At 45.8% G+C, this 14,869-nt stretch overlaps 1 protein-coding gene across 1 annotated transcript in view; it reads right to left on the minus strand.

Moving 5' to 3' along the window:
* Positions 1–3,257: 3,257 nt before the first annotated feature.
* The window catches only part of IL11 (interleukin 11), a 38,872-nt gene continuing 27,260 nt past the window's right edge, over positions 3,258–14,869 (minus strand). Inside the window, exons 2-5 of the mRNA XM_085614369.1 lie at positions 11,769–11,932; positions 10,945–11,031; positions 6,957–7,115; positions 3,258–5,667 (exon numbers count right to left, since the gene is read on the minus strand). Coding sequence (XP_085470495.1) covers positions 5,506–5,667; positions 6,957–7,115; positions 10,945–11,031; positions 11,769–11,932 — 572 coding nt within the window. The 3' untranslated portion in view covers positions 3,258–5,505. The remainder of the gene's footprint in view (positions 5,668–6,956; positions 7,116–10,944; positions 11,032–11,768; positions 11,933–14,869) is intronic.

Raw genomic sequence — 14,869 nt, forward strand, 5'->3', positions numbered from 1 at the left:
ACTGCTGTGGTTTAGCCGAATGTGGGTTTTCGTCCTCAGATTGTGGTTTTTGTGACTCATCCTTCTTTCTTAACTACAGTTGTTTCAGAATTCCACATGAACCACACTGCATCCTTACTGGCTTTCCTTCGGAAGCACGAGGCTTGCAAAGTGAGCTTTCTGCCCGTTGGGTATGGAAAGAGTATTGAGTTAACACATTGCAAGGACGAAGCAGAATACTAGGGCAACCAGGTAGTAACTGATGCCACGTGACCTGGGCAACCAAGGGATGCCAGTTGGCAGGGGGGGCGGCTCAAAGGTGGATTTTGGAGTGCATCGGACTGTGATATCCAAGGTAGGTAGGGCCCTTTCAGGCTTCCAAAGCTCGAATAATCTTAGGTAAAGCAGCAATGTAAAGTGGAAAGCAGTACACTTTTATGTGCACACTTCTTTCGCTATTGGTTTGGTTCTGACACTACAGCAGAGCTGCATGACTTTTGCATTAAAAAGAGAACGGGGGTAAAACCTGCTGTCAGAGCGATGGTGTCTCTGGCCCACAGTAAGGTCTACTCACTGTAGGAGAAAGCTTTAAAGAGACAAACATTGTCGAGATGATGCTGTTTCTGTTGTTTGCTTGTTTGTTGCTACACATTTTTTCAACAGTGGAACATAGAAATAATATTTTTGTTTTTGTGTTTTTTTAATCTATATGGCTGCTTTTAAAACCCAGCCTGGCTGCAGTGATTGGTTCAATCTGTATGAGTCTGAAAGGGTACCTCTCTGGGGAAATATTGTTCAGGTAAGTAGCTTTTCACCCTGTGATATGTATTTTACAGAAGCGTTCCTCTCTGTCTATAGAAACTTTGGTTTCTGAAATGTTGGAATGGGGTCAAATTACTCCAGGTGACTAGGTCAGCGGCGATTGCAGGCATGGTGCGATATTTATAACTGAAAAATACAGCCATTATTTTCATTGGGAAAAATTTTAAGTGTAGAAAAATATTCCATTTCATGAACATTTTTGCAGAATGTTTTCTAGACTTAAGATTTCTCCCATCTAAGAAATGGTCATATGTTTGTATTATACATGTAATGGTGCCACATGTGACGAAAGGCAATCCAGTGCTACAAGTACATATGACATCGGCTCTCAGTCACCCCTGCACATTTATCCCATTCATACACACACATGTTCATACATCCCTAAAGACCACAGTGTCACTGACACACATGGTGGTTCTGTCATAGTGCCTCTAGTCAAAGTATTTTGTTCAAACCATGGTATCTGGTTCAATGGACATTAGGCTTTAAGTCAATGGAGCCGGGCGTGATGGTGGCTTGTAGCAAGGCGCAAGTTGTTTAGCCTTCAGTAGCTCACGATGATTTTCACTGATCAGAAGTAGCTCTCACTGCAGAACTGGGGTAATCACTACACCTCCCAGAGGATGGTGTAACGAGGAGAAAAATCTTTTTTTCGCCTTGTGATTTCTCTTTCTGTGTGTGTTGCACACTGCAGCACACATAGAAAGAGGAAATGCCTTGAGGGATTGTTTTGTGCAGGAAGTTTCCTTCCTGCACAAAAACGATTCTCCTTGTAAAGCAGGCCCCCTGCACCATTGTGGGGCATTGGTGCTAGGCTGCCTGAAGTGTACCAGCGCTGTGAGAGAGCAGAAGTGCGCTATATCTTAATACAATGGTACTCAAAGTACGGACTGCTGGCAGCCCGGAAGACCTCTCCTTGTGGCCCACAGACACTCCTTTGGGAAAGAGCAGCAATGTAATAAAAGCTGCCTGAGTTTTGTTTTTTCTGTCATTTTTCTAACCAAGTAACTTAATTTTCTAATTCTATGATTTTTTTCTACAGAGCCGATTGAGGTGAGAGGCCCCAGATTTTTTAAGCTAAAAAAATGCTTCATATTAGGTGTCTACCTCCTAAAATTGCCTCTCTTTCAACATAAGCCAATGAGGAAAATACATTTCCTCCTTTTTTTTCTAAATCTCCCATTTTCCAGTTTTGAAAAGGTGTTGTTGTTTTAACTGTCCAGATAATCCCCCATCCGTCCCGATCTCATCGATGAGGCCCTCAATCACACCCAGACTGTACTTTGTGGCCCCTGAGAAAATATTTATGAGCACCCATATCTTAGTGGACATGGCACATTTCTGCTCTCTCCATTTCACGCAACGCAGTGCAACAAGTTAGTTTCCTTGCTGCACTGCGTTGTGTAAAAGGTTAGTAAATCTGGCCCCTAGTTTCCCAAGGCTTCAGTGCGGTGTTCAGGATGCAACCACCCCAGTGCTAAGTCTAGTGCTGCCAACTCATTCCTGTACATTAGGAAGGCTTTTTAATATCAACCACCGCTGCCACTGCCCTGTCCACAACTCAAACACGCTAGAATCCTATTTATTACCGGATCCTCTTTGGAGCATCCCCTTGCAGCCTAGGGCCTCATCTACAAGAAAATTATGCGGAGCGGAGCCGCAAGCCATTTTAGCTGCGCCGTGCTGCGTCATTTTCAAAGTACAGGGATGTGTCGTCTTAACAACAATACAATGCATCCCTGTGCTTTCCCCTCTGCTGGCGCAAATTGGCTGCTTGCGTCTTTTTGCAAGGGTGCCTGCATTGCAGGGGATGATTGGTTTTGTGCAGGAAGGGACGCCTTCTTGCACAAAAGAAAAATCTTTAATGGCATTTTCCTCTCTCTATGTGTGCTGCAGGAGGAAAAAACGAGGAGAAATAAAAGTATTTTTCCCTGTGGTGCCATTCTTACATTGTCCCTGGAGAGGTGTAGGATTCTGATGCATTCCCGGTTTTACAAAATGTTGTAAATCTGGGAATGCGTCAAGTTCCATAGATGTTGCTTGGGAACACCTCCAGCAACACCCGTGGAACGCCCCTTTCATGTAGAGTAATGCGTGAAAGGGGCCCATATTTACAAGGCCATGGAAAGTCACGGAGGGTGACTTGACATGGCCTTGTATATATGGACAAGCCCATAGCACCACTGGTGCATCAGAAAAAGAGACGCACCGACAGCACAGTAGGCTTGTAAATAAGACCCTAACACCCAAACTCGGGAGAAGGAATACGCTTTTCAGTATGAAACTATTCAGATTTTATTCATATAGCACACCATGTTCACAGCCATGGCAAATAAAACAGTGTCCCTTATCATTTATTTTTATTTTGGAAGACACAACCAGCAGAATTCTCATCACCTCCCCAGACTCCAACCCCCTGCTGTCATAGTGAAAGAAAGAGAAAAACAATTGCAAAGTTCAGTTGTATTTTTTATTCAAATTGTTCATATAAAAAGGAGGCCTAGCTACATTCTAACAATAAATATGTACATTTCAAAATATGACATCCATAAATAAAATAACTTACACAGAGGAAAGGAAAAGTCGCATAAATACCATCGGTCTTGAATAAATAATGGCACGGGTGGGAAATGTAGCAACTGCAGGAGATCACAACTCTCTCCCCAGCAGTGCTTTATTGGTCGATAATTGCCCAGCACAAATATTCTATTCCCCACTCGCTGATAGAAGATACTGTGAGAGACTGACGGGTTTGGAGTCCAGCATTTATAAAGTAAAGGTCCTAAACCAGCGATCGGACACTGTTCACGAAGGTTTGGTACAAATTCAAGATTTCTTTCTTCCTCGTGGACGAGTGGTTTGGGGGTCAGGAAACTGAGATTTTTATTCAGGCTTGAAAATGCCATTGGGACAAGACCTTTCCTAACAGTCAGAATGCAGAAATCTCATTCAGTTATTGTCCACACATTTGAGAGTGGGAGATGGAACCATCTTAAGTTGACTTGCTTTGGTTTAAGGAGTCACCTGGAAGGAGAGGTTTGATGAAGCATCTCTATTTCAGTGGAGCGCGTGCGAATCTACTTTCGAATAGCTGAAGAGTTCACCTGGGCGTAGGGTGGGATATCTGTCCGAGGGGGAGGTTTCTGTCTGGGGGCTGTCGTGGGCAGATGAGGGGACAGATGTGGGCAGAGCAGCAAACATGACAGAGAAGTTACGAGATTCTGGATTAAAATCACCGCTCAGAAATATATCTGCGGGACGTTTCCACCCAGAGCTCGATGATATAAACCGAAATATGAACATAACCTTACGTGAGGGAAAGGAGTTCTTTGTGTCGCATTATTTCCGCTTTCATTAGTTTCCAGTTTGAAACTGAAGGAAGAAATTGTGTAAATAAATGAATTCCCGCGGTTTCCCTTTCCAACCTCCCTCAAAAAAACCATACATTTAGAAAAAAACATTTCAATAAATTATCATAAATAACAATACAAAAATACCATGAAACGTGGTTAGACAGATTCAAAGGATGAATCCGGGGGGCTGTAACAGTCTCTTTTCTCGGGTGCGGTCCTGACCCGATGTTGTTGACGTGTTTCCCCAACATTCTGCTGAGTCTCCAGTTTGCAACTGACAAGGAGTGGAAGTGTCGAGGGGTCCTGAGATGTAGGGATCCGAGGGCAACACATGGGGTGTGCATCAGACTTAAGGCACTGGGCAAAGGGTGCTTGCTTATTAACTAGACTGGAGAATAGGTTCAAAGAGGTAACACAGAAGGAGGAATAGGAAGAAAAGTGGATAGAGAGAGTGGGTGAGCTGGACACTTATAGTACTAGTGGACATGAACAGCTTTGGGTATCCCTGAGAAAATTACCTGGGAACTTGAGTGCTTAGAGAGGCCCGGTACGTTCTCAGATCTGACCTGAAAGCCCCATGTTTAAGCGAAGCTCTCTAAACAGAGCAAAAGAAGCAATCGGTGGGAACAGGACAAGAATTTCTGTATCAAGTGTATGTGCCTGGAATTCAACAGATGACCACTAGATGGCCATGTTGCCTTTAGAAAGCTTTAAGGAGGCCTACTTTGGATGAAGGTTCAGAGATAGGCGGTTAAGACGCCGAATCATGCATGGATCGAGAGACAGAAAATGAGGTCTGCGGAGAGCTACAAAGGAGCCATGACATTCCCAAGAAAATGAGGTAGAAAAGAGATCGCAACAAGGAAAGAACGATAGAGGTAAAAGATAATAATTTATGTCGGATCTCCCCTGATACCACCAAGGCTCTTGAAACAGTCACACATACGATTTTGGCACCATGTACACTTCACTTCTCTCTTCAAAATGAGAAGAAAGGGGAAGGTATTCCTATTTTAACCCCATTCCTCAAAAAACAGAGGAACAGTTTGCGCACAAACAAAAAGCTCAGCATTTTAAAGTTCAATCTAACCAACAATATTAAAAAACAATAAATAAATAAATATTAACAAAATGTATAGAATCGCTACATTTCTCTCTCTCTCTCGCTATTTATACATCTATAAAAAATGGAATGTTGGACCTCATTGCTCGCCTCCCCCTTGCCAGCCCCACAAAGAGGCGAGCGGGGCGTTGAGGGTGAGCGGTGATGGAAGACACTTGGCATCGTTGAGGCGTCGCACAGGTTTATCGGGGTCGGAGATCTTGAGTGGTAGTGGTGAAGGTTTCTGCCTCACAACTTGACGTGCATCAGCACCCGAGAGGCCCAGTCCAAGAAAAGGTGGAAATTGTGGAAGAGCGCGTGTCCGGTATGTACCACCGGCCAATGGGTAGCAGAGGTGGGCATCGGTGGCACCACAGGTACAGTGGGCCAAGGCAAGTTCAGCTTCGCCATCTGTGGGGGACAGAACGAAGATTTTAAATTAGAGACGCGGGGGGCAGACGGAAGCAATGATCAAATCTGGGGTCTCATTCCTCGGCACAGCTATAACTGACTCAATCACTTACTCACTCATTCACTTACACTCACTCTCCTTCTCTCACTCATTCCCGTTCTCATACCCATTCCCTCACTTTCTCGATAATTTATTGTATTTCAATCGCTTTTCACTTGTTCGTTCCCTCATATATTTTTCACTCATCCACTTTCTCCTTCCCTCTTCCCTCACTCGTTCACTTACTCGCTCAGTCACTCATTCCCTCATTTGTTTACTGTCACTCACTCACACAATTATTTACTCATTCTCTTACTCAGCTCATTCTCTTATTCTCTCCCTCACTCATTCACTAAATCGCTTACACATGTTCTCACTTATTCACTCTCACTCTCTCACTCATTCATTCACTCGCTCACTCACAAATTCTCCCCTTGTCTCTCTCTCATTCACTTACTAATTCACTCACAGCTTCACACTCACTCATTGATTTAGTCACTCACGGTCATTCACTTAAGCACACTTGCCTATTATCTCACTCAATCACTCTTTTGTTCACATACATGCATCCTCTTTCTCTCTCCCTGCCTTCTCCACTCATTCACTTGCTTGCTCATTCACCTCCTCATTCACTGTCACTTCCTCAGTTAGTCATTAGTCTACCAGTGGCCTCCTTAATCACTCACACTCACCCATTCTCTCTCTCGGGCACTCACTAACATTCTCATTCACTCTTGCACTCCCTCAGTCATTCATCAATTAATTCACCTTACTCATTCACTATCTAATTTACACGCTCAAATGTACTCACGCCCTCACTCACGAATTCACTACTCACTCACTAATTCACTAGTTAGGGCGCTAATTTCTCGTCTTACTCACAGTCCCTCACTCACTGACTAATTCACTTACACAACTCTAATTCACTCAATATCTCACTTCTCCACTATCACCCCTCCTTCCATCGCTCCCTCACTCATTGACTTACTATTCACAGGCCCTCCTTCCTTCCCTCGCTGACTGTCAGACTTCTATACTCCAATTCACCCAGTCTCTCACTTTCCACTCTGTCTCCTTCCTTCCTTCCTTCCCTCGCTCCCTCACTCACTCATTAATTCATTAGTTCGCTCACTCATTTTCTAACTTGCTATTCACAGGCCCTCCTTTCTTCCCTCACTGACTGCCAGTCTTACACACTCCAATTCACTCAGTCTCTCACTTCTCCACTCTCTCTCCCTCACTCACTCACCAGGTGCTCCATTTCCTTGGTGAGGTTCTCGATGCGGTGGTGAAAGCTGCCGTATGCGTTGTCCTGCGGCCGCAAGATGGGCGCTGCCTTCTGCAGCCAGTCAAAGTGCTTCTGGTAGATCTGGAGGTCTGCGCTGAGTTTAGCGAGGCCTTTGGCCACCTGGGGATGAGACACAGAGGGGGAGAGGTCACTGGGAGGCTCCATGGGGAAACAGTTATTAAAAGGCCACACATGTACAGAACAGTTCAAGACTTACTTAAGAGGAAAAATGTCATATCACCCAAAGAGCCCACCACGAGGGCTATATGGTGGACTTCGATTGAAACAACTTCTATACTTAAAGGGCAATTTAGAAGGCCTCTAACTTTGTTCTCTAAAGAGCAACTTGCACCAAAATTTCCATCAACATTGCTACATTTGAGTTTTTGGCGAGTTTCTTGTGGCTCGATCACGTCCCTTCCTTAATAACTATTTCCTTACAGGCCAGCGCAAAAAGTAAATATCAGAGGAACATCAAATCTGCCAGACAGAGGTCACATTTTACTTTAATTCAGCGCCTTTTATATAAATGGTGAAATTTTGTTTAGAAATTCCCAAAATATTTGGTTAAATGGCATTTTGAATAATGTGTACAGCCTTCGTGCAAATCTTTGCCTGCATTAATATGTAAAATCGATAGATGATATCAAGATTCGATAAAATAATATGAAGATAACTCACTAGTGAACCTAGAACGTACTAAGTGCCTCATGTATCGACATTTGACGTAGGGAAGCACAGCAATAAATACGGTGCATTCTTGTCCTTTCCCACAAGCATCCTGGGACCGGTTTCAGGGTATCGCCCCTAATCTGCCAGGCTAGCTTGAATCCGGTGGCATAGCAAGCACAGGACCACATCTTGGCATACCCATCCCACTTAAGGTGACAAATGCAAAAAGAACAGAGGATGGAAGGGATGATGAACAAATCAAACATTCACCCCCAGTCACAGATTTGGGTTTAGTCCATTGTGTTTTTTATTCACCACACCATTCCAATTTGGACCCAGCCATATGCAAATCAGTCTTGACCCTGAGCCTCATGGGAACAGTCCAGCCCGAACTGACATGCCAGGTCCTCCCCAGAACGGAAACAGGCATCCTGGGACCAGTTCCGGGGTATCACCCCTCATCAGCCAGGCTAGCTTGAATGTGGTGGCCAGACTGGTCACCGGATGCTTGTTTCTGGTCCAGGGAGGAAACTGGCGTGTCAGTTCGGGTTTGACTGTTTCCATGGGGAGCAGGGTCAAGACTGATCTGCACATGGCTGGGTCCAAACTGTGGTGGAGTGGCGAGCAAAAGAACAATGGTTTAACAGCCGGATCTGTTACTGGGAGTGCATGTTTGCTTTGTTGAACATTCTGTCCATCATCTGTTCTTTTTGCTTTCCCTATCACGCAGCACTCGCGGTGCTGCGCTGCGCTGCATGATTTTTTTTTATAAATATGCCCTTAAATGCATAAACAACTCGTAGCTTTCTGAGAGTCCACTGTGCAAGAGGCCTATGCTTGCACAGGCCTTCATAATAGAATAGGAGGACTGTTAAAACCCCCTTTATTTCCCCGCCGTGGAAGTACTGGTATCGAGCCCCTCGTTATAGTGTCCAACACTGCATGCAATGTAATGTCAATTTACATTCCTATGTTTTTTTAAATTGTATGCCAGTAACTGTACTCGGTTCTGCTGTCATTTGGAGGCAGTTTTCTGACAGGAAATCGCTGGATGTTTCTCATAGCTAAACGGTATGCCTGCCTACCTCCCCTGCCTTCTATTAGTGCTGCAGGAAATTCAATTGTTCGACTCGTGACAGGTTTGCTGCACATGACATCATCAGACGGCGCCCAAGCCATTATCTCAGCAGTGGTATAAACACTGCAATCTCGACTGACAGAAAATCAAAAATGAAGCTGCGATGCGAACGGGAAGCCGCGAGATAGAAGCTGCAAGGAGGTGAATCAGCCCTCTCATTGAGTAAAAGCATGGCAGCTTTCAAAGTGACTTTTCTCAAAGCAGACACATTAGGGGCCTCAGCTGTCCCGGGTGAGCTCATCCTGCTCAGCTGACACGACGTTTGGCACTGACTGCCTTCAGCCTGCAACATTCTTTGAATGTGACCCCTGCTACCTTGTTTGATAGCGAAGTGCTGGAATGAGACCTTTGTAGCTCTTTGTGATCTCTTGTGACCTGTGTGTGACCCCGATTCCTCTTTGTGATGTCACAGCCCTGTTTAAGACCCCGATTTCCCTTTCTGATGCCAGTGACGTCTATGTCATCCTATCTCCCTGTTGTGATGACATAGGCCCTCTTTGTGACTTGTAGTCACGTTTGTGATGTAACTGACCCGTATGCGACCCAGTTGACGTCCCCTGCCCTGCTATGCGACCCAAGATTCTCTTTTAGAATTTACTGGTTTGAACGTCACGTCCCCTGTTTGTTACCATGGGTTGCGGAAACATCATACATATGGATGTCACTATGCAGCACATGCGAATAAAACAGTTGTCTATTCTAAATGTATGGAACCCCAAAGCTCTCAGAAACCGAGGGCGATGAGGACCGGCATACATAAGGGGGAGAGGATGTGGCGCAGCAGCCAGAGATACCGACTGAGGAGCTGGGGATCCGTGTTCGAGTCTCTTAATCTCCCTGTGCCCATGGACAGCGCCTGGATACCCTCACGGGTGATAAGCAGCACTATGTAAATCTACAAACAAACATAACATGTATTTGTAAAGTTCAGATACACCTCTGGGCCTCGGCGCTGAAATAACAGATGTTTATTGACTGAGTGGGGGAGTCTCAGCTCATTGTGTTACTATGGTAGATCTGTGTAAACAAAGGCCGTGAAGCAATCGTTTTAATCCCAATGTAAGTGTAAAACAATATTTTGCCCGTGTGTTCTGCTGCCACCAAAAATATGTAAGAACTTGGTGAATCTAGGAAATAAGGAAGCAGAACATTATTCGTGTTATGGAACAAATGTCCTTAACTGTTAAAACAAAAATCTTGATGGAAAAGATCGTTTTCAAAGTTAATTTCATTGGTCAGGCAGGATACCTCTGAAAATTAAATCAATTTTGAAAAAGTACCACTCCGAACAAAAGGTTCTACAAATAAATATGTTTATCCTATAAATGCGGGAGATCTTCTGCTTCTACATTTCACAGGGTGCAAAATTATCCTTGGCTATTCCATGGCTAAAGAAACCTGCTAACTTCCGGTTGATATCTAAATTTACCAAACTTTCGTAAGGTTCTGTGAAAAGCAGTTATTACTCCATTTACAGGCTTTGATTAAAGATAACAACCTCTGAAGTCCGACCTTGGCATAGCAGCGGACGAGGGCAGCCGGGGACAACAAGGGCCCTGATCTTGCCGGACTTGAGAGCGTTTAGTAGAGTGGACCACAGCTCTCAGGTCCATCATTTGGGTGATATTGAGGTGAAGGGGACAGCTGATGCAATTCTTGCTGAAGCGCCCCCAATTCTTTGTCTCTATGCCACATTTAAAGTCACTTCGACCGTCTCATAGTACCTCAAGGTCCATCATTTCCTCTCTTTTTTAATGTTTATTTGCTGCCTATAGTGCACTTCATGGAGTCCTGTGGCTTCAAGATATGTAGTGAGCCTCTCAAGCTAACTGTCCGACTGCTACGTCACTGCGGATTGTCTCAGACCAGTGCATAACTTGACTGCTCCGAATAAGCAAACCGTATTTCCAACAGTAAGAGTGATTCCAGTGACTAACTGAACTCACACACATGGTCCCATCCTACTGTTCCCCTCGCTGGGCACCTATACAATTTGTACCCCGGATGTGAATAATCTTAGATTCTCCTGGTAGCTGCCCAGCTTTTTACCATTTTCTCAATAAGCAAGAGTCTATGGCGGTGTGCAGTCACCTTTCGCAACTTACAGTTGCATCACATGTGCACCGGTTGATCCCGTACCTGTATTTTTGCCAGATCTCCAGCGTTCATGGACACAGTGGGCAGGAATTCCAGTTTGTGTTCAACCTCTGCCGGGTACTTGGCTTTCTGTAACAGAAGAGCAAATTGAGTTTGTTAAAGACTGTTAATGTCCCCTTGGGAAAACAATGTTGTGTTAAAAAATTCTGCCATTTTGTGTCAAAGCGATCGATTGCAAACAGCCATCCATTGCCCTGCTGCTTTATCCTGAATATCTGTGCAGGGTGCTACGGGCTCTGCTACACCAACTCTGTCCACTCTTGCCATACCCTTTTCTGTTCGACTCTCCAAAAGCCCTGAGCTGCTAATCAAATGAATACACTGCGGTTATTTCACAGGCAATATCAAAAGAAGGGCTAAAGGATACATTGGCCTACTGTGCTGCCATTGGTTAAAGGAAGTAACTTGGCAACCCAAGAATGAGACAGACTGTGCCCCTGGTTTAAGTAGGCCTATCAATGAAGGAGACTAGCTCGGTCTCAGGCCTGTTGACTCAGAAGAGGCCCTGTCTTGTTGCGAATTCTACTGTCCATCCCCATGGACTGCATTCATTGCCTATTTACAGTAGGGAAGTTCTCAGTGCACAAGCACCACCAACCCTAAGACGGAGCTAAATTCCCTGCTTTTCATATCAGCAACGATCCAACATAATCTCTGACTTCATTCTTGTCTTCACACAACTTTTAAGCGATTTGTCAACGTAACACTGGATGTGGGTGTGTGTGCATGATGTGCAAGAGGCGTAGATGACCACACTAAACAACACTGAGATGTGGTGAGTAATGCGGGTTCTGCAGGGCACTTACAAAGATGTTGTAGAGCTTCTTGGTGTCGGCCAACAGGTGCTTGGTCATCTGTCGAATCTTGTTCAAATCACCGCTGGGCTCCACAGGTCTGGCCTTCAAGGGAGGGGCCGCCTCTAGGCCTGCCCAAAGGCTTAGCAGTGCCAGGACCAGTCGACACACAGTGTCTGGAGGAAAAGAAGGAGAAAGAGGGCTCAGTTATGAGGAGATGAGCTCCTTCTGTGGTTAAGGTTCTGCTCGATACTTTGCTGATGGACATCAGACTTGGGGTGGCAAGCTCTCACTGGCGACCCTGTCTCCCTTGATGCGAAGAACATCACATGGGCAATTTCAATAAATGACCAACCTTTATAAACCCACCTGTCTACCTGCCAGGCCTTGTTCCTGGTAGCATTCTGCTAAAGAAAATATACCCCACACAAGAAGAGTACCTTTGTTACTTTTGGAATATAGAGCTTATCTCAGGGTTGCCGTTTTACAACCTCGTAAACACCAGGTGTGTCAAATAGCTATCTCTTTATAAACCTCTGACATTTGCATATAGATCTGTAGGTTGTGCATTGACCCATCTAGATGTCTCAGTACCATTGATTCACCACCCCTGCCTCCTCCTAAAATGAAGAAATGGAAAATCCAGCAGTAACCTCAGAGGCCAATTTTGAAGTTGTACAACAGGCCGGGTCTTACAAAGGGCTTTTAGAAGAAAATCTAAGGACCAAGGTCCTTTGCGCTCCATTATTAGACTAGCAGGCCTGCACCCGTGGAGCAGTAGACGACAGACTTTCCCCCTATAGAGGTGATGGGATGAGGGGTGAATATGATAACAGAACCAGCAAATAAAACATTCATGTATCACCAGGAAGGCATCTGTCTACTGATGCCTCAGTTGAGTGCGACAAGCTAGTGATTATACTGAACTTTAGAAACTATTGATTGGGTGGCCACTGGCCAGTAGCGTTGAAGCGGAATTGGGATGACTTGAGTGCATTACAAATAATCTATAGCATGACTTCTGTTCCACCTGAAGTCACCGGCTTCCGACAGAAGCAGTCCTAGCCAATCTAAACCATAGATGGGCTGGTCTTTCGGGGTTCTCCCACCCCCAACAGAGAGCTGGCCTGAAAGAGGATAGGGCTGGTGGCTGGTGCAGAGTCTCCACCCTGTCGCCCCCCCCCCCCCTCCCCCTCACAAAAATTGTCTGCTTGACTGAGAACATTTTCTGTTCCGCTCAGGTGGGACCTAAGCACAGCCTTGGGGCAGAACCAAAGGCTCGGCGCCTATGCTCTAAAAGGGTTGTTTCTACATCTAAAAAAACAAACAAAACGCTGTTTTGACTTTTGCAAAACACTACAGAGAAGAAGCCTGTCTAACAGCCAGTTGGTGAGTATCAGCCAAGTTCATCCCAGGTTCACGTCTGAGGCGAGCCGCCCCTCCTCTCTCCTGCAGGGGCTCTGGAGGCTGCCAGGACTACTGGGGTTCCCACAAATGCGCTCAGAGAGCGGAAATCACAAGGGCGGCGTGCGGCGGGATGTTTTGGGGTCACAAGCCACCGCTTTTCGTGCAGGACGCAGCTAATATGGGAAGGCGAGGGCCTGCATCACTTTATCAGTGCGTCGCTTCCAGCCCCTCCCCCTTCTGACGCGCCTTCCTGGCAGACACAGCAAGCACTTGGCTAGAAGACAGGAAAAGACAGCATGATGTTTGTCTGTTTGTGCTGGAAAAGACGGGCCGGGTTCTCTCGAGGGACTCGGTGAAGCTAGAGTGCGAAATCCCAAGAGACTTTCGTTTTGTAAACTTGACCTCTTATGGACCCGGCTCCTACGCCTCAAACAGTCTCTTCGCAGGGCCGTGTCACAGGATGTGGCAGTGAGAGAGCCAGGTCAGCGGGAACATGTTCATCTCCGGCAGAGAAATTACCCCGCTTCAGGGTGAACTTGTATCACGTTTTCAGCCACCTGACTGGTTTTTCCCAACAACACTGCATTCTGGGAGTTGTAGTTCTGTTTGTCTAAACGTTTCTGCTTGTGAAGATATGTGTGCAGTTTTTATATAGCGTTTACATGACCACTGGATGATATAATGTTCATGTTTCTAGACACAGGGGTACGATCGCAGGATGTTGACCCGATGCCGAGACTTGCTCCCACGGTTCAAAGGTCAGCGGATCTAACCGTTAGGCCATACCGCCTCTCTTCCAAAATGCTCCTTGCTCCCTACGTAAACAGGCTGGACTAGCTCAAGGTGCAATTAGTACTTATTAGTTACGCGCCACAAAAAGGTTCAGTTTATCTTATGAGATATGTAAACAGTGAATTCAATACAGGCCTCACGAAAATCTTCAACCTTGTGAGCTTAAAGCAAGTTACCTGCTGGCAGGTGCTTAGAACCTGTAGCCCCTCCCCCACCTTTGTCTGTAGGGAAGCCGAGGCGAAAAAAGCACATAACTAATGTGACGCTGGCTTGTTTTTTGTGTCTTGGCACATGACCCTTAGTCACAACTAGCATTGTCAAAAAGATTATTTTTGGATTCAGCGCTTCTCAGGGAACACAACCCCCAGTGGAAGTGCGGGAAGAGCGGCGGGGGCCGCGCCAGGAAGAGATACGCGCTGTGCGGTTCCGAGCAGCGCGTGGGCACCACTTGCACATTTAGCGACCACTACATGTTGCCATTTTGCACTACGGATGGAGAGGGTGCCCTGTGGGACGGGAGGGGGAGGGGGAGGGGGGGGGAGGGGTTTGAAAGCCGGTAGACTCCTAAGTCAGGCTCCTCTGTCAGGAGGAATGGTGCAAATGGTAACCGGAGATGGTCTAATAGAGAGAAATACAGACATCGAGGGCGTATTCTCGTGTGCAACAGGTCTACTAATGCTGGTGAAAAATCCAGTTCGGGGTGGGGGGAGGGGGGGGGGGTAGTACGTTGTGAAGAAAGTGTTTACGAGACAGTTTTGTTAGAATTAGTGTTCTCCTCCATGGGAAAGAGTGGCCTTTTGATGCCCCCATGGACTCTGGAAAGATGTGTGGTGTTTGGGAGGAATGCATGTTGGAAGAAGTGTGGTCTGTGGGAGTGAGTCTTGTGGCAACATGTGAGGTCTGTGGAAAGATAT

The sequence above is a fragment of the Triturus cristatus genome, chromosome 7 (genome assembly GCF_964204655.1).
Source record: "Triturus cristatus chromosome 7, aTriCri1.1, whole genome shotgun sequence".
Classification (NCBI taxonomy): domain Eukaryota; kingdom Metazoa; phylum Chordata; class Amphibia; order Caudata; family Salamandridae; genus Triturus; species Triturus cristatus.